Source organism: Podarcis melisellensis, assembly GCF_964234715.1.
Source record: "Podarcis melisellensis genome assembly, chromosome: Z".
Taxonomy (NCBI): Eukaryota; Metazoa; Chordata; class Lepidosauria; order Squamata; family Lacertidae; genus Podarcis; species Podarcis melisellensis.
Window position 1 is genome coordinate 40553375 of NC_138547.1, and position 18622 is coordinate 40571996.

General features: G+C 44.9%; 1 protein-coding gene across 2 annotated transcripts in view; it reads left to right on the plus strand.

Moving 5' to 3' along the window:
* The first annotated feature begins 8691 nt into the window (after positions 1 to 8691).
* NRK (Nik related kinase) overlaps positions 8692 to 18622 on the plus strand; it is a 118857-nt gene continuing 108926 nt past the window's right edge. The window contains exons 1-2 of one of the 2 annotated variants that reach the window (XM_081897553.1): positions 8692 to 9335; positions 18504 to 18569. In XM_081897553.1, coding sequence (XP_081753679.1) covers positions 9279 to 9335; positions 18504 to 18569 — 123 coding nt within the window. In that variant the 5' untranslated portion in view covers positions 8692 to 9278. The remainder of the gene's footprint in view (positions 9336 to 18503; positions 18570 to 18622) is intronic. The other variant, XM_081897552.1, reaches the window with a different exon arrangement.

The following is an 18622-nucleotide window of genomic DNA, read 5'->3' on the forward strand; positions in this document are numbered from 1 at the left end:
TCCTTTTAGATTGCCTAATGCAGGGTGTTTCTAGCAGCTGATTTAACTTGTGTGTGAATTACAGAACTGTGGGTGGCAGCTTCTCAGTGAAGAATTTTCTGGGCTGACTCCACCCACCCAAGCTGACCATTGGATCCTTATACCCCAGAAGGGAGGAAATAGTCTTCCTTTCCTAGTGAAGCTTTGTCTGAGCAGCAAGGTATATTAGAGCTGTGCTGGGTTTTGGCTCTTTATTCTGCTTTGTCCATTCATCCATCCATCCAGTCTTAAGCAGGGCTGGTTTGTTCTCACTAGGTATAGGAAGGTGGAAAGCAGAGAGACCACAGTAGGTGGAGCCTGGAGCCAATGGCAGGCAGAGCCAGCAGCAGAGAGAGAGCAACGCCCTTACTGGTTTTAAGAAAAAAGACAGGCAAGTGGAGACTGGCTGAGGACAGACTGGACAATGGGGCAGTTGCACTAATGGACCAGGCTGCACTTGTATTAGGGCTTGACTTGTTCTAGCCTACAGCCCATGTTCCAACCCACCTGGATGAGTTACAGATGGATGTGAATTGGGGCTGAAGTTCCAAGGAAGGCCTCACTGGGTAAACCTTCAGTACAGAACCAAGGAGAAGCTGTAGTGGGGTGATTCTGCCTAGCCACTTTTTTAATTACACTATTTTAAATTGTGTTTTATTAAAATAAATTAAACACCTTTTCAAAATTAAAAATGAAACTCCCTGTCCATAGGTATTAGGCATTTGTGTTCATTGCAGTTTGTGATGCCCACTAAAAAGTTTTTTTAAAGGCGAACCCACCCAAATGTGTAACTCTTTTTGTACATTTTTTTTTAAATCTATTGATTTTATTTACATTTTGATCACTTTATTGATTACAGTTTTTGAGCCTGCTTTCATTGCTGTTTTAATCAACATTCTACACTGTTTTATGTAAACTGATTAGAGATTGTCCTGCTTTGGGGCTCCTCATAGGCATCTGTTTGGCCACTGTAGGAGCAGGAACCTGAACTACGTGGACCATTTGCCTGATCCAACAGGCTCTTTTTTACGTTCTTACTGCAGGGTAGCGAGGGGCAAATATATTCCTGCCTTAATAGTGGTAACAACATTCCACATCAGTTGGATTTTTAAAAACCCCTCCCCCAAAACTCATCATGAAAATTTGCCAGCATTTTATTGCAAATTTGTCCCAGTATACACATTTTGTACACAGCTTTGTTCAATATACCCATTGGAAAGCAATGTTCTCTAACACAATGCGTGTTTACCCTAGTGTCGTCATCATTATCATCAATTACCTGTCCTTCACCCTAAGGTCCTAGGGCAGGTTGCAACATTAAAAACAACAGCAACAAAATTTGCAATTAAAAACAATTTAAAACAGCATTTTTGTGCACATTAGTTGGCTGGTTAACTTCATTGCTACATTCAAAGAAGTGCAGATTTCAAAAGGACGGCTATGTTTGCTCTTCAAATTGTTTTGGAAACTCTGAATTGGGTAGCTTTGCCTTTAAGTACAAACTGAACTGGATTTCTCTTCCTTCTCTACCACCAACCACCACCACCCCTGCCAATCCTTGGGCAAAATCACATTTCCTCTGTTGAACGAAGCAAAGTTCCTCTTCTCACTTCCCTTTTCCATGCAAGCATCCTTTAGCTTTAAAGTAGGGCTTATTGAATCCCCCCCTTTTTTTTTTACCAGCCGTCATGCAATGGGGGTTGGCAAATCTATTTCCAGCATTCTGCATTTCTGTAAAAAATGATTCATCATGGGTTTTGCCTACTTGTTTTTGACTGCCCCTGCTCTTAACCTTTAACAGAGGCTGGAGAAACAGAAATTCAATGTGGACCAAGTTCTGGCTATTACTTTAACAACATTTGGGGTAGGAGGGGCATCTTTGCTTGCTAAATTTTTGCATTGGCTGAGCCCTGTCCAATACAGGGAAGCAAGAGGTACTGCAGCAGTTCAAGGGCACAGCTCCAGCCACGCAAAAGGTATTCATGGAGAGTGTAGATTAGGGACAGTGGGAGGTTGCCTGGGGAGTTTCCTGAAGTCCTGGAGGGGTTCATTCAGCCCCCAGGCTTGTGGTTCACTGTCCCTAAGTCAAAACTACCTGCATGGTAAAGGTAAAGGTAAAGGGACCCCTGACCATTAGGTCCAGTGGTGACCGACTCTGGGGTTGCAGCGCTCATCTCGCTTTATTGGCCAAGGGAGCCGGCATACAGCTTCCGGGTCATGTGGCCAGCATGACTAAGCCGCTTCTGGTGAACCAGGAAACGCCGTTTACCTTCCCGCCAGAGCGGTACCTATTTATCTACTTGCACTATGACGTGCTTTCGAACAGCCAAGTTGGCAGGAGCAGGGACCGAGCAACGGGAGCTCACCCCGTGGCGGGGATTCGAACTGCCGACCTTCTGATCAGCAAGTCCTAGGCTCTGTGGTTTAATCCACAGCATCTGGAAGGCAAAGAGAACATGAATCAAAAATTGGCCTCCCCATAGAAACCTAGGAAGCTACTAGGACAGATGATTTTTCCATATACCCCAGTATTATTTTTATTCTGATTGGAAGCAGTTCTCCAGGGTCTCAGGTGGGAGACAACCATTCCCATGACGTGCTTTACTACAGTGACTTTCCCATGTATATATTATTGTTGTTTATTACAGTTCTGGCTGCAATCCTATACACACTTACTTGGCAGGAATTCTCTTTGGCCTCAGTGGTATTTACTTTCATGGGCCCCTGCACACTGGTTTTTTCTGTTTGTTTTTGTTTGCAGCAGGAGTGTATACTGTAACATGTCTTTGACACAGTAATAATGCATTCGTCATGAATTTATACTAGACCATGCACACATCAGTTGATATTATTAGTTATTGCTAATATTGATGCTTCCCCAATGTTGTTGCATTATTGCCATCTATGGGGAGGGGAGTCTTACACTTTAGGGCAACAAAAGCAAGACACGAACTTAAGCTGAACATTAGTGCCTACAAAGGGTGCTGAATACAGCACAAGATATTATGGGCTGTCCCGTGAATCTGCTGGATGAAATAGAGGAAGAACGTTGCCTCAGGAGAGTGAGGAAAATTCTCAGGGATGATTCACACCCTGGCCGGCACTTTCTTGATCTCCTGCCCTCAGGCAGAAGATAAAGAAACATGATTAGTCGCACCAACAGGGTAAAGAACAGCTTCTATCCGTGGGCTGCTGAATGAAAAGATGACAACAGGCAACTGACTTTCGGGTTTGGTGGGTGTGCCTCAGTAAACCAGGGGCATTAAGACTAAGAGAGCTGAGTGGAGGGTGCTTGTGTAATCTCACTGTATACAAGTTGTACAAGTGACAAATAAGTATTTCAATTTCAATTATTAGAAAAAATGAACATTAACAACAACAACAACCAGAACTGAAACACAGTAAAGCAAAGCTTTCCAAACTGTGTGTTGTGACACATTAGTGTGTCAGCTGCAGTGTATAGGTCTGTCACGAGAACTCTCTTTGTGCTCCTCCCGGGGCTGGAAAGGGGCTAGTTTAATCTCTGGTTTGCTAGTAAAGCTGAATTACAGTGTCACAAAATGATGCATGTCTAAAAAGAGTGTCACCAACATGAAAAGTTTGGAAAGCTTTGCAGTAAAGCACAACATAGATCAAGCATAAACCAGCCACAGCAGGAGAGAGAAACCAAAATTAGCACTCACAGACCTGACCGTAGAGAAGAGCTGTGAAACAAGAGAGCCACTATAGACAAGGCCCTTCCTTATGTAGTCACCCTCCAGCACCTTGTTTGGAAAGAAATTGAGCTTAAAGAAGAACCTCTGAAGATGGCCTGAAGGTCCAGCCACATCTAATGAGACATTTGGAGAGGAATTATCTTCCACTGAATTCCAGTAAGGAAGAGGCAGGGAATCTTTTTTCAGTCCTAGGGCTGCAGTCCTCATGGCTAACTTTCCATGTGTCACCTGCCAAAGGTTGATGGGCCAGAGGCAAAAGTATGTGGGCAGAGCATGGCCCTCAGAGAGCCAGTGTGGTGTAATAATAATAATAATAATAATAATAATAATAATAATAATAATAATTTTATTTATATTCCGCCCTCCCCAGCCGAAGCCGGGCTCAGGGCAGCTAACAACACTAAAATAGTGCAACATTCTAAAAACATTATAAAAATTAATTAACATCGAAATTGATGGCAACTATAAACTAAAGTTCTGTAAAGGTTGCCAAAGGAGGGAGTCAGGCTGCGCCCTGACCAAAGGCCTGGTGAAACAGCTCTGTCTTGCAGGCCCTGCGGAAAGATGTCAAGTCCTGCAGGGCCCTAGTCTCTTGTGACAGAGCGTTCCACCAGGTTGGAGCCGCAGCCAAAAAAGCCCTGGCTCTAGTTGAGGCCAGCCTAACCTCTCTGTGGCCTGGGACCTTTAAGATGTTTTTATTTGAAGATCGTAAGTTTCTCTGTGGGGCATACCAAGAGAGGCGGTCCCGTAGGTACGAGGGTCCTAGGCCGTATAGGGCTTTGAAGGTTAAAACCAGCACCTTAAACCTGATCCTGTACTCCACCGGGAGCCAGTGCAGCTGGTATAGCACCGGGTGAATGTGATCTCGCAGCGAAGACCCCGTAAGGAGTCTCGCTGCAGCATTCTGCACCCGCTGGAGTTTCTGGGTCAGTCTCAGGGCAGCCCCACGTAGAGCGAGTTACAATAATCCAGTCTGGAGGTGACCGTCGCATGGATCACAGTGGCTAGGTCAGGGCGAGAGAGGTAAGGAGCCAACTGCTTAGCTTGGCGGAGATGAAAAAATGCCGCCATTGTTATAGTTGCAATCTGCGCCTCCATGGAGAGGGAGGTATCGAAGATTACACCCAAACTCTTAACGGACGTGCTGGCAATAATTGCACTCCCGCAAGAGATGGGAGTTGCCCCCTCAATCCCATGTCGTCCCGTCCCAGCCAAAGGACCTCTGTCTTCGAAGGATTTAACTTCAACCGACTCCCACGTAACCATCCAGCCACAGCTTCCAAGCATCTGATCAGTGTGTCTGGGGCCGAGTCAGGATGGCCATCCATCAACAGATAGAGTTGGGTGTCATCAGCATACTGATGGCAGCCCAGCCCAAAACTCCGGACAAGCTGGGCGAGGGGGCGCATAAAGATGTTAAAAAGCATCAGGGAGAGTATCGCACCCTGGGGCACTCCACACACCAAGGAGTGGCGCGATGACAATTCCCCCCCAAGCACCACCCTCTGTCCCCGACCAGAGAGAAACGTGTAGTGGTTAAGAGCGGTAGTCTCATAATCTGGGGAACCAGGTTCGCGTCTCTGCTCCTCCACATGCAGCTGCTGGGTGACCTTGGGCCAGTCACACTTCTCTGAAATCTCTCAGCCCCACTCACCTCACAGAGTGTTTGTTGTGGGGGAGGAAGGGAAAGGAGAATGTTAGCCGTTTTGAGACTCCTTAAAGGGAGTGAAAGGTGGGATATCAAATCCAAACTACTACTACTACTACTACTACTACTACTCTTCTTCTTCTTCTTCTTCTTCTTCTTCTTCTTCTTCTTCTTCTTCTTCTTCTTCTTCTTCTCTTTGAAGTTCCACCTCTTGGTAGCTCAGGTGGTGGTAGTGGCCTAGGTGGCCACTTGGTGGCTCTGAAATGGTAAAATTCCCTCCCCACAGCAGTGCACCTGACTTCTTCACTATACAGCTTTAGTATAGTGAAGACAAACCTCTTTGAGACCTGAGAAGTATGTTTTCAGTACCCACTCTTATTACTGTGATTATAACCTCCTTCATTTATAATTTTTTAAACTGTAAGTTGTTGTAACTCATCCTGGGACCCGCTGGTGAAGGATGAGGAAATAATAATAATAATAATAATAATAATAATAATAATAATAATAATTCCAATGACCTCCCTGTTTTAGGATTACAGCTTCTCTTTTTATCATCTTCTTTTAATATTTATAACTTTTCTTGCTATAGTTTTGAACATGGGGCTTCTTATTATTTCTCTCCTCTTCTAAATAAGTCTGGAGTTGTTGTTGTTTTTCTTTTATTTTTTTAAAGTGGGTTTCTTCTTTTGCTGGTTCATCTGTGGTGCTACGTGCTAGAACAAAGATGGTGGGGGGGGGTATGAAAACCCACCCTGACCAGTGCTGCTGCTTTAAAAAAAAAAATTATTGAAGTTTTCTTGGTTTACAAAGGTATGCGCAATGTCTCTTTTTTCAAGTTATATTTTCCATAGGTCGGTTTCATTTGTTGAGACATTAGGGTTACATTAGGAAGAAAAAAGGGGGGAGGTGGAGGGGGCCATGGTGGGTGAGGGTGGGGTCGGGATGTGTGGGTTTTTGTATGTGTGGGTTTTTGTGTCAGTGTCGTTTGTGCAGGTTTTTTTGAGCATGCTGTGTTTGTGTGTGTGTGTGTGTGTGTGTGTGTGTATGTGCAGGGTGACAGTGCGGGATTTCTTTGAAGTCCGGAGAAGCCTCTTGGAATCTCTTTTAAGGAAATTGCTTCATGATTTATTGCAGCATTCTGTCCCACAGCTGTTTGGATCCGCAGCCACAACCATGTGTGTTAATAGAGAGCTGACACACACTTCGTGACTCAGGCTCAAGCCTCTCACTAAAATCACAACATGGAAGAAAAACTGTGGCTTGCAGGGGATCTGATGTGCTGAGTCAGTTCATACAGACTGAACCCGAAGGCACCGGGCAGGCATGCCTCAACAAGTAGGTGTCTCCTTCAGGCCATCCAAACCCATGGTGGTTGCTATCTTAGGAGAGGCAGCCTCAGTCACAGAGCAGAGAATGCCTCTTCTCAGCATTGTAAGAGACATGCTGAGGCTGCAGGCCCACCATAATATGTAAAGCACATTCCTTCCCACCCACAAGGAAAATGGGAATTATAGTTTGTTAAGGGTGCTGGGAATTGTAGCTCAATGAGACAAACTACTTCCCAGGATTCTGTAAGGGGGGTGTCATGCAGCCCTAGTGATGGCCACCAATTTAGATGGCTTTAAAAGAGGATGAGACAAGCATGTGGAAGCTAAGGGCACCCAATATCATAGAATCTTAGGAAAGTAGAGTTGGAAGGGTCCCTGGGGTCATCTAGTCCAACCCCGTGGAATGCAGGAATATGCAGCTGTCCCATATGGGGATTGAACCTGCAACCTTGGCATAATTAGCACCACGCTCTAACCAACTGAGTGAGTGCTGAGTGAAATACACTCTGTGCTTGCCCAGGGGGCAATTTTGTGGATTCTCATTCTGTAAGTTCCAAGGCTAAGCCCCTGCAGTGGAAACATCTGAGGAACCTTACTGTAAAAAGCCCCGTAGAAGGAAAATTGTAGGTTTTAGAAGGGGGTGGGTGAAGCTATGGTGCTTGTGTCAGCTTTGCCTGTTGTATACATTTGAGGGCTATGTAGAAACAGGCCAAGCAGAACCTCCACTGGTTACAGTCTTCTCTGCAGGCTTTAGTGGTTAGCATGCTGAAATTATGGCAGGGCGAGCTGAGTCACTGGGTGGCTGTGAGCCTGCAGCTTCTACTTACCCTGCCTCACAAAGTGCTTGTGAAGACAGAAGGTAAGAACAGCCTTGCTATCTTTGGAATAAACTTGGGCAATAAAAATGCAATTAACAACAACAACTAATCTGTCAAACAGGGAGGACACTTTATACATTTAGTCCACTGCAAATCTCCTGCTAGACCAAATCTGCCAGTCCTTAAGGCATGGGTTGGGCACCTGGGGCATGCATGTCCCACCTTTCCCCCAAATGAGCTCAATGTGGTGTACATGGTTTGTCCACTCCTCACTGAATCCTGACAGCAATGTTGTGAGGCTGAGTGGCAGTGGCTGATCTAAAGTCACTCCCAACAGGCTTTATGGCAGAGTGGGGATTTGAACACTGTTTCTCCCAGGTCCTAGTCTGGCACTTCAATACCTGGCTAGGGTGTGTTTAGTTTTTTCAATTTTCACATTCCAAAGATGAGGGGTGCTAAAAAGTTGTGACATGACTTGGAAAAGTTATTTTGGTTAAATTAATATAATTAATTTTGCTTGGTAAAAAAAAGTGTGCAATGTTGCATAGAAATCATTAGAAACGATTGCCAAGGACTTGCAGCTATATTATATATATATATATATATATATATATATATATATATATATATATATATGTATATATATATTATTATTATTATTATTATTAATCATTACCTGACATTTTCAGAAGTTAAAATTAAAGTTTTTTGGGTTTTCCAAAAGCCAATGTGCTTCTTCCATCAAACACAGACCTACCAAGCTAAATGTTGTCCAACATTTAGCTTGGTTTGAATAGCAGATTTGAATTGCTCACATCCAAATTTGCAAATTTGCAAAAATCAAGTTTCACCCGCTAAAATGACCCTTGATGCATGGTTCATCCTTCACCATTGCTCTTCTTTGCTTTAGGGCTCAACAACATCTGGAGGGCCACACTCCCCCACCCCCCAACTATCTGGTTCTGGGTGTCGGTGGGTATGGGAAAACGCACTCTTTCTGTTCCCTTTGGGCAGTAGCAGAAGGAGCCAGAATACCCGACCTGTTTCCTGTAGCACGGACACCCCTTGTGCCCCCTCTTCCCGTCAGATCCAGCTGTTGCATCAATCTCCCCACTATCACCCGCCTTCAACTCTCCAGCTCAGTCCGGCTGAGCCCATCCTCCGCGGCACGTCACTTCCTTGCAAACTTTCCCGAGAATATGCCCGTGCAAAAGTTGTTTGTCTTCAAAGGCTGGAGGCTGTGGGGCTGTTTCCTCGCCCTCTGACTGCGGGGGGCGGGGGAAGAGAAGGACCTTTCTCTCTCTCACCCCCCTTTCCTTTCCATTCTCGCTTTTCCCCCTCGGATTTGCATGTCAGGTTTCCTGTGTTTGTCACCAAGAGACGAACGGCTAGTATGGACAGGCTGCCTGGCAAGGGCTGAGCCACCGGGACCGTTAGACTGGCAAGGGAAGGAGAAAAATAAATAGAAGAAGAAGAAGAAGAAGAAGAAGAAGAAGAAGAAGAAGAAGAAGAAGAAGAAGAAGAAGAAGAAGAAGAAGAAGAAGAAGAAGAAGAAGAAGAAGAAGAAGAAGAGATTGCGAGCCGATCAAGTCCTCAACCCCAGCAAGCATCCCGTGCCCGGGGACTTTCTCTACAACCCTCTCTTTTTCTTAGCAACTGCAGCTGCGTCCCCAACGGCTCTCCGTGCCCCAGGAGCGCTTGGCAAGCGCAGCGCAGAGACCCGCCGCTACCGCATCCTTAAGAAGTCATGGCCAGCGACTACACGGCGAGGAGCCTGGACAGCATCGACCTGTCTGCGCTCAGGGTAAGTGCCTATGGCCTGGCTGGGAAGGGAGAGACGAGCTGGAACGTGGGAGCCAGGGGGAGATACATGGCACAGCTCAGCGGCAGACCCTGCATGCGGAAAGTCCTGGGTGCCTACCCCGCATGGCATCTCTAGGTAGGGGCTTGGACAGACCCCTTGCCTGAAACCCTTGAGAGCCCGCTGCCTGTCAGTGCGGGCACTAATGAACTAGATGGACCCAACGGTCTGAGATTTCTGTGTTCTTAGAGGGCTTAGGGCTGGCTCCTTCATAAGCCTCCAGAGGGGGCTGGCGGCAGCAAAAAGATGTCACTTCCCAGATGTCACTTTTGCTCTTCAGGGAGAAGTGGTCTTGCAAGGACCTCTTGGTGTAATCTGGCAGCTCAGCTCTTACAAAGCATGCTTTGGGTCTCTTAGTTGGCGGCATGGCGTTGGATGGAGGCTAAGTTAGGTGAACTGTTGAAACAAACAAGTTAACCATGACTTAAGACCTCAGCGAGAACTACGTGTAACTAACTTAGTCTCAATCCAGTTTGTTGGTATTATCAGTTCTATTTTTCTCTTAGAATGGTAATGGCGCCCACATGAAAGGTGCTGGAACTGAATTCTCATGAGTTCTGGCTGAATAAAATAAAAATAAATTGGGTATTATTATTATTATTAGGGCTTGAAGAGCTTTGCATGCATTGGACTGGATATTAACAGCATATGCCTATATATAAGTCTACTCAGAAGTAATACCTGCTGAGTTCAGTGGAGCTGACTCCCTGGTGAATGGTTTCAGGATTGCAACCTGTTGCAAGTTGTTGTTATTTATTCAGCTTATCAGTTGCATTACATTAAATTCTCAAAGCAGTCTATAAAATTAAATAAGTTGTACATTATACCGGTATATATGTATTAAAGTAATAAAACAATGAAAACAATGCCTCCATAACCTACCCCTCAACATAGACTAGTTCAGCACAGCAATGAAATTTATATACAAAGGCCTGGGAGAACCAGAATGTCTTTGCCTGGTGCTAGAAAGATTTTGACATTGGTATCACAAGCCTTCATTGATGGGGGTGGGGGGGACCACTGAGAAGACCCATTTTCTTGTCAGGATTCTCTTAGCAATTTGTGGAGGGATCCACACAGAAACCGGCACAGAGGGAAAACACAAAGTTTACCTCAGGCTCCAAGTTGTACCTAGTTTATATTGAAATCAGTGGGATTTGAGCTATGACATGATTGAGTTTCTCTCGGTATGAATTCAGCCCCTCATCTCAGCCTTGGAAAGCAAGGATTCTTGCTCAGGGTCCAATCACTTGCATCTCCAGTTAAAAGGTCCAGGAGACTGAACCCTGTACTCTGACAACCTGAACCTCCTTACACCCTGGCAAGCAGCTGCCAGTCAGAGTAGACAATACTAAGTTTGATGGGCTTATGGTGTGACCTGGTTTAAGGAAGCCATCTTCCTGCCACCTTATTGCAAATGAGCTGTGCATGCTCTGAGAGGGGCTGGGGGGACCTGTGCAGAGGCATCTGCAGTTAAGTTGACTGCATGTTTTATATGCTTTTTCTTAAAAACTTCACAACAGCCCTGAAAGGTAGGGCTCTATGTTTGTGATTATTTTCCCTGCTGTATCTGGGATGGAGTAGGGAGATGAAACTTGGATAAAGCGCCTGTTATAAACTCAGAAGAGGCAAAACGAGCTATGAGAATTCTTTGCCCTTTCACATGAACATTATCTCAGTGATCTGTACAACAGCCCTGAAATGTAGCCTATGTGGTTATCCCAATAGGCAACTGGAGCAGGTGCAGTGTGTAGACTGGGAAATCCAACACACTGACTTTCTTGGGTGCAGTTAGAGTGCTGGTACATGCCACTGGGCTCTTGACCAGTTTTGGGAACCCAAGCAATTGCCCAACCTTGCTTCCTCCTTGAGCCCATTCTGCAGATTCAGGGGGCTGAGGCAACATTAGCATGCCATATCCCATCTGATGTACTAATAGCTGGGGTCAGACATGAATCTGGAGCATCCCAGTTCTCATCATGGCTCAATGCAAATATATTAAATTATATTTTTAAAAGCTTTCAGCCATAGATTCTGGAATTCATATGGTCAAAGCAGCTCATGCAGCTGTTGCTTTTCTAATGCTTTCAAGTACAGTATCTTATAAATTAGTCCAAAACTTTTATCCTCTTGTCACAGATGATGGTGGGGGTGGGACTGAGGTTGAGAAGTAGTGACTTGCTGGTAATACATAACGGACGCTTCCGATTGTGCACCCCAGGACTCCTTCTCCAGCTCTCGGGGTGCTCCAGAGGCCACACCCAATATCCAGGCCATGGCCCTCACTGTCATGCACCATGCTCTCCCCCAATTGTTTTTGCTCAACTGGAATATGTCCTGGGACGATACCACTAGTTTGCCAGGTTGGCGGATGGAGATGTTTGTGTATATATGGAAGCCTTTGGTGTATGCGTGGCTGGATTGCCACCTACTGTACAAAGGCACGAGGCACAACTGTTGCTCCTCCTACTTTTGCCTCTAGCGCCACTCACTTTTTGCCTAAGCCCCACCACCAGCACTGCTTGCAGGCACGCCTTTCACCACCTCTTCTCCGAAGCTTTGAACTCTCAAAGTTAAGCAGACTTAGCCAACACATTTTGGTGTGTATGTCTTTAAAGGCTTTGGGCTGCCTCCAACTAAGTTCCACACCATGTAGACCATTCTACATTATTATTATTATTATTTTATTATTTATTGTTTATTCGATTTACATACCACCCTATATCAAAAGATCCCAGGGCAGTGTACAACATTGAAAACATATTTTGTGGACCATAATAAAAATAAGAAACAGAATGCAAAGCATAACACTAGACAGCATAATAAGAAAATAATCACAATAGCAGCCTTGCCACCACCTTTAACAGGCCATAGATTATTTCATGGCCAAATGCCTGGGTAAAGAGGAATGTTTTTTGCCTGGTGCCTAAAAAAGCATATAAAGCCTCTCTGGGGAGAGCATTCACAGATGGGGAGCCACCACAGAAAAGGTCTGTTCTCGTGTTGCCACCCTCCAGACCTCTTGGGGATGGAAGACATAGAGAAGGGCCTCGTCTGACAAGTGCAAAAAGGGCTTAAGCTAGCTGTGTTAATAATGTCAATAGGTGTCCTCTGAGAATGAGTAACACAGGATAGGTTCCTGCTCTTCAGTTGTGTGAGGGAAAAATCTCTGGCCCTCCAAATGAGCCTGAACTACAACTCCCATTCAACACACCAAGCCAGGAGCCAGGGGTAACAGCAACATCGTAGTTGGGCAACCAATCTCCCCCACACCTGCTGTGCTTTTGAAAGATATTCAGGGGTCCTGTTATATTGAAGGTGAGCCTTGCCAGTATGTTTGAAGAGCTCATCGGCCCTCCCCACCCCTGATCTTTTGGCAGGAGAATAGCGACTTTGTATTTGTTTTAAAAAAGCACACCAGAAAACAGACTTCAGTTGCTCTGCAGCTCCAGAGCAGTTTCTAGATGGGGTCCACCCAAAGTTTAGTCCTTCCCTTTATTTATTCAACCAATCCCTGGCCAAAAGCACTGAGAAGGGTGGTGGCCAGGGAACCGTTGGGTTTGTAAGAGACGTTTGCTTTCCCTCCTTATCATCAGCAAACATGAGTTTGGCAGAGTTTTGTTTTGTGTTTTTTTTACATATATATAAAAAGAAAACCTGGCTGAAGTTCTGCTTAGTCCTGTGATTTGAATGCATATCGAGTCGTTCCCAGGACTGGGTTTCCTTCATAAAGGGATTCTAATAAGCATCGCCCCATGGGTGAAAAGAAAAAAACTGGTCATATGAATGCACCCTGCAATGTGGAACCACCATAACTCTTGCTGTGTTTTGTTCATCATGTTAAATAAAAAGATTCCATCACACATCTTGCAGACTTTTCCAGCCAGGAAGAAACATCTGGTACATCTAGTACAAAGTCCATCACTTCAGTTAAATTTTGTTGGAGATGTGTGTGTGTGTATGTATGTATGTATGTATGTATGTATGTATGTATATACATACGGTGTGTGGTGCTGTGGTCTAAACCACAAAGCTGGGGGCTTGCCGATCAGAAGGTCGGCGGTTCGAATCCCCGCAACAGGGTGAGCTCCTGTAGCTTGGTCCCTGCTCCTGCCAACCTAGCAGTTCAAAAGCACGTCAAAGTGCAAGTAGATAAATAGGTACCGCTCCGGCAGGAAGGTAAACGGCGTTTCCGTGTGCTGCTCTGGTTCACCAGAAGCGGCTTAGTTATTCTGGCCAAATGACCCGGAAGCTGTCTGCACACAAACACTGGCTCCCTTGGCCTACAGAGCGAGATGAGTGTGCAACCCCAGAGTCGTGGATGACCTAACAGTCAGGGGTACTTTTACCTTATGTATATATTTATAACCTCCAGAGTCCAATTCCTTGATTTCTGGCTATATGATTTATCACTCTTGTTAATTTCTTCTGGAGGAGATCGCTGGAGGTTTCTGTGAAATAGGATTAATTTTGCAGGTCGTTTTTCCAGCACCTGTCCTTGCAATCTGTATGTTTGCAGCTGATCCCCTTGAAGCTTTTTTTGCACAATCTGTCCAAGTTTGATTCCATTGCTGTTTCGCTTTTTGCACAGTATTTCCACCCGTCTCTTCTAGGTGGCTTCAGTCCAACTAGAGTTTGCTGCAAAACTAATGACATCAGTTCTTTAGTCATATGCTTGCTGAGAAGTCCCATTAACCCAATAGGGCTTACTTCTGAAAAGACCCATATACGTGTGCACGGCATGACTGCAATCTTGAGAATGCTTAACTAGGGCAGGCATAAGGAACCTCAGGTCCCAGGCCTCTCTATCTGGTCCTCAGGACTCTCCCCTTCTCCCCAGGCCATGCACATCCCCAGTTTTGCTTTGCAGCATCCGTGAATGTGCTGGAAATGTATCCTGGAACTCTAATTATGTTTCTTTGCTTGCCTTTATGAAGAATTTTCCACTTCGTCTGTATCACCCACAGCATCTGGAGGGAAGGAGGCTAGCTTAGGAGGGCACACACACCTCTGTTCTGCAGGACTTTGCCCCTGCTCCCCAGTTAAACTTTCAGCTATGCATGAGCATATTTCATCAATGTGCTGGTGAGGGTGTGGAGAGAGGCAGCTATAGGTACTTGTGGTGGACGTGCCTGAAGGCGGCCAATTTTGGGGAGTGAGTGTTTAATGAGATAAGTACAATTACACATCAGCATGTCACAAAGACCTCATAACTTGCATTGCTGAATCTGTAATTAAACAAGAATCAGGACTTGGTGGATATACTACTAATTGGATTTCTCTTAACTGTTGCATGTATGGTTATACCCACATTTTGGAAGGACTTAAAAGGTGTAAACTTAAATGCTTGATGCAATAGAGTATGGCATATTGCCCTCACTGCTAAATTGACTCACAAATTAAGATTGGCAAGTGCATCAAAGTACAAAGATAACTTTGCAGGAGAATGGCGAAGTTTCATTCGGTTTACAAATTCTCCAGGAAACTGAAGACCACTTCCCACGGCTTAGACTAATTTGTGGATCATTTAATAAGTGTGTGTTTTATAGATGTGTACTATTATAAGTTGTGGCGCATACAGGAACACAGATTGGCATAATGTGTTTTGTGGGTCTCCGGGGAACAAGGTCTCTGAAACAAGGTTGTTGTGAGGATAATATGGAGAAGGAGAGAATCATGGATGCCAACTTGAGCTTCTTGGAGAAAAGGTGGGTTTTAAGTGTAAATAGCAGCTAGTGGATGCTTGAGTACCATTATCTCGAACCATTCCCATCCTCCTGTGCCAGCACCTGACAATGGCAATGCTTCATTTTTGCTGACCTAGGCTATCTGGCTGTCTTGGGTAGTCAAGACAGTGTTGGGAAAGGTTCCTGGCCAACATAGCAGGCAAGCACACACTGGTCTGTCCATGTGACAGATGCTGGCAGAATTTGTCTGAGCAGGCACAAGGTGGAGCAATGTGAGAAGGAACAAGGTGTTGGAGGTAAGCGACCCTTCTGCACTCAGGTGAAAGATGCTGTCCTATTTCCAGCGCTGAAGTAAGATTGAACTGTCAGTCTAAATCAGGGTTCAGCAAACTTTTCCAGCAGGGGGACGGTCCACTGTCCCTCAGACCTTGGAGGGGCAGACTATATTTTTTTTTTGGGGGGGGATGAATAAATTCCTATGCCCCACAAATAACCCAGAGGTGCATTTTAAATAAAAGGACACATTCTACTCATGTAAAAACATGCTGATTTCCAGACCATCCACGGGCTGGATTGAGAAGGCAATTGGGCCAGATCTGGCCCCCGGGCCTTAGTTTGCTTACTCATGGTCTAATTGGCATCAGTATGGAAGGGGTGTCCTTTTACCCATCATGGAAGGACCCATCCTAACTTGGGCCTTCAGTTTATGTTCTACCACTTGGACATAGTTCCTTCACTAAGAAAGGAACCAAAGTTCTCACAGTACACAGGAATTCCATCTCCTGTTTGCAAAGAGGCCAGCTCTCACTCATCATAAGCAAGTCACTGCGCACAAGCCTGCTTGAAAATGGAGATGACTTTTTGCCATCCGTTGGCCCTTGTGTTACAGACAGCAGACACCTTATGCTGGGCTCTGACTTTAGTCCTTGGATCTGTCCTTGTTCTGATTGGAGCACTCTGTGGTCTATTACAGCTTAGCCTTCCAACCAGGCCAAGTTCCTAATTGTCTCAGAGCTGGACGTGTCTTTGATATAGAGCTTCCTCTCCAACAGCATTTGATATTCCAGGGTCTGTATGGCCCCTTGCTATCCAGCTACTGCCAAGTTTGCTACATTTCCTTTGGCAGATGCCAAAATCCTGACCCAAACATTAATCACTTTGAGGTTAATTACTGTAATGCACTGTACCATATGCTGCTCTTCTTGCTTCGTCTTTATCATTGGATGAGGAGTCCAAAAGGCTGGAGCAAGGCAGCTGACCTGGATGCCACGAAAGCTAACTTGCCATATTCATGCTCCTCTGTAAAACTGTAAGACAGAAATCTGTACAGGAAACCAGAGCATACTGTGTTTCCTTTATATTTAAACCAGGTGGAAGCCAAGACTTTGCAGTTTTGGTTTTGTTTTCTTTATGCTTGAAAGCATGAGAAATTGATTTTAAAAATAAATAAATAAAATCCTATTATTAACTTGTTTGTTTTTGGATTGTCCAATCTGTCCATCGGATCTTAGGGGGCTTACAATAAAATGCAAATAAACTCAACAACATTAAAAGGGGAAACAACCCACTTTCTCTTTTGTAAAGAGTACCCTGCACCTCCCAAATAATCTGTCAAGTTAAATAATTAGATGTAATCAGGATGCTCTTATTTTTTAGGATAAAACAGCTAAGTATTTTCTCTCTGACTTTTTTAAAAAATAATTTTTATTAACCAGCCAATCACATCAAATTAAATCACATCACATAAATCCCGAATTACAAAGCCGAATTTTAAATTTTTGTTGGGGGGACCCATATTTCAAGATCCAAAGATTTTCTCTCTGACTTGAAGGTTACTGCTGTTCCAAAACTCTTTTACTGGTAAACTTTCTTGTATATAAAATGAACGATGGAATGTCAAGGGTTTCTTGCACATTAGTGTAGACCAGGGGTCAGCAAACTTTTCAGCTGGGGTCTGGTCCACTGTCCCTCAGACTTTGTGGGAGGCCAGACAATTTTTTTTTGGGGGGGAATGATGCAAGAGCACCACGAGACCAGGTGGCTGCTTACCTGTGTCTTGCAAGTGGCAGGAGCTGGTGGCGGAAGGATGATGAGCGGTGTGCGAAAGTGCTCTGGAGAGGGGCTGCTTAAAATGGCGGTCACTCGAGCGTTGCTGCTGCTGCTGGCACCAACAAAGCCCAGCCCCTTCCTCCTCTAGGCAGGGCAGGGAGAAGCCAGGAGGAGGGAGGAAGGAGGTGCTGCAGCTGCCGCCGCCATGGGAAGGAGAGGGAAAGAATGTGCGCGCTAGTGATCCATGCGGCAATTCCTGGACCGTCCGTGGGTCGGATCCAGAAGGCAATTGGGCCTGATCCAGCCTTAGTTTACCTACGCATGGTTTAGACTTTGCAAGATAATAGGTGGAAATCAACCACATCAGGACAAAAGCACATTTTCAGTTATCAAGATTGTCCTTTTCGCTTTGCTGTCTTGCTGAAATGTAAGCATTCAAGTACCCAAACTGTTTTTGGATAGTTTTCTTTTACTTTCAAGCTGGTGACCTTGACAGAAGCAGCAGGTAGATCCAACTTCTAAATTCAGGAGGTGATATTTAAACTAAGGTTACCAGACGTCCCTGTTTCCCGGGGACAGTCCCCGGATTTACAAATCAGTCCCCATACAAAATCCATTGAAGCTGAAAAGCGTCCCTGGACTCATTGAAAAAGATCTGGTAGCCTTAATTTAAACAATCCTCTTTTGCAGTCTCAAATGAAGCAACATTTGCTGGTCAAGTTTTTAGGCACTGCCCTTTGAAACCCCAGAGTATTTGTACTGCAACAATTTGGCACTGGCTCCTCTGTGATTTTGGACAGGCTTCCCCATGATCTTCCTTCCAAACTTTTTGTTTTTAGAAAACTGGGTTGCCTGCCTTTGGCTTGGGTGAGGTTGAGCACAGTTTAATTTTCTGTTCTCTCCATGCTTTACAAGAATAGCTGTGGCTCCCTTACACTGGCATTTCCACATTCCAGGACCTGCTTTGGCCCACATGGCTTTTAACATAGCTACACCATTAACTCTTTGGAGGAAATGCTTCCTTCACCCCAATGAATTTGAAAAAGGCAGGCTTCCCCAACCTGTCACCCTCCAGATGTTGCTGGACTACAACTCCCATCACCCCTGACCATGGGCCATGCAAGCATCTGGATGGCACCAGATTGGGTAGGGCTGCAATAGGACTGCAATAGAACACATCTACCGTGTGTGCATATGTGCCCAACTGGCTATGGTGCGGGTCCCATTCATTTCAAGTAATCTTGTGCAGGAGACCTTCCAAATAAGTTGTACCCCTAATTCTTCATAATCCAAGAGATGGAATCATATAGGAGAAAATAGCTTTGTTCTTTAAGTAAAATTAATCAACATGTTTCTTTATTGTTATTTTTTTCAGGATCCAGCAGGGATATTTGAACTAGTACAAGTTGTTGGAAATGGGACATACGGGCAAGTCTATAAGGTAATGAACAAAACTCAATATATTTCATGGCATATTGACAAAACTGAAATCCT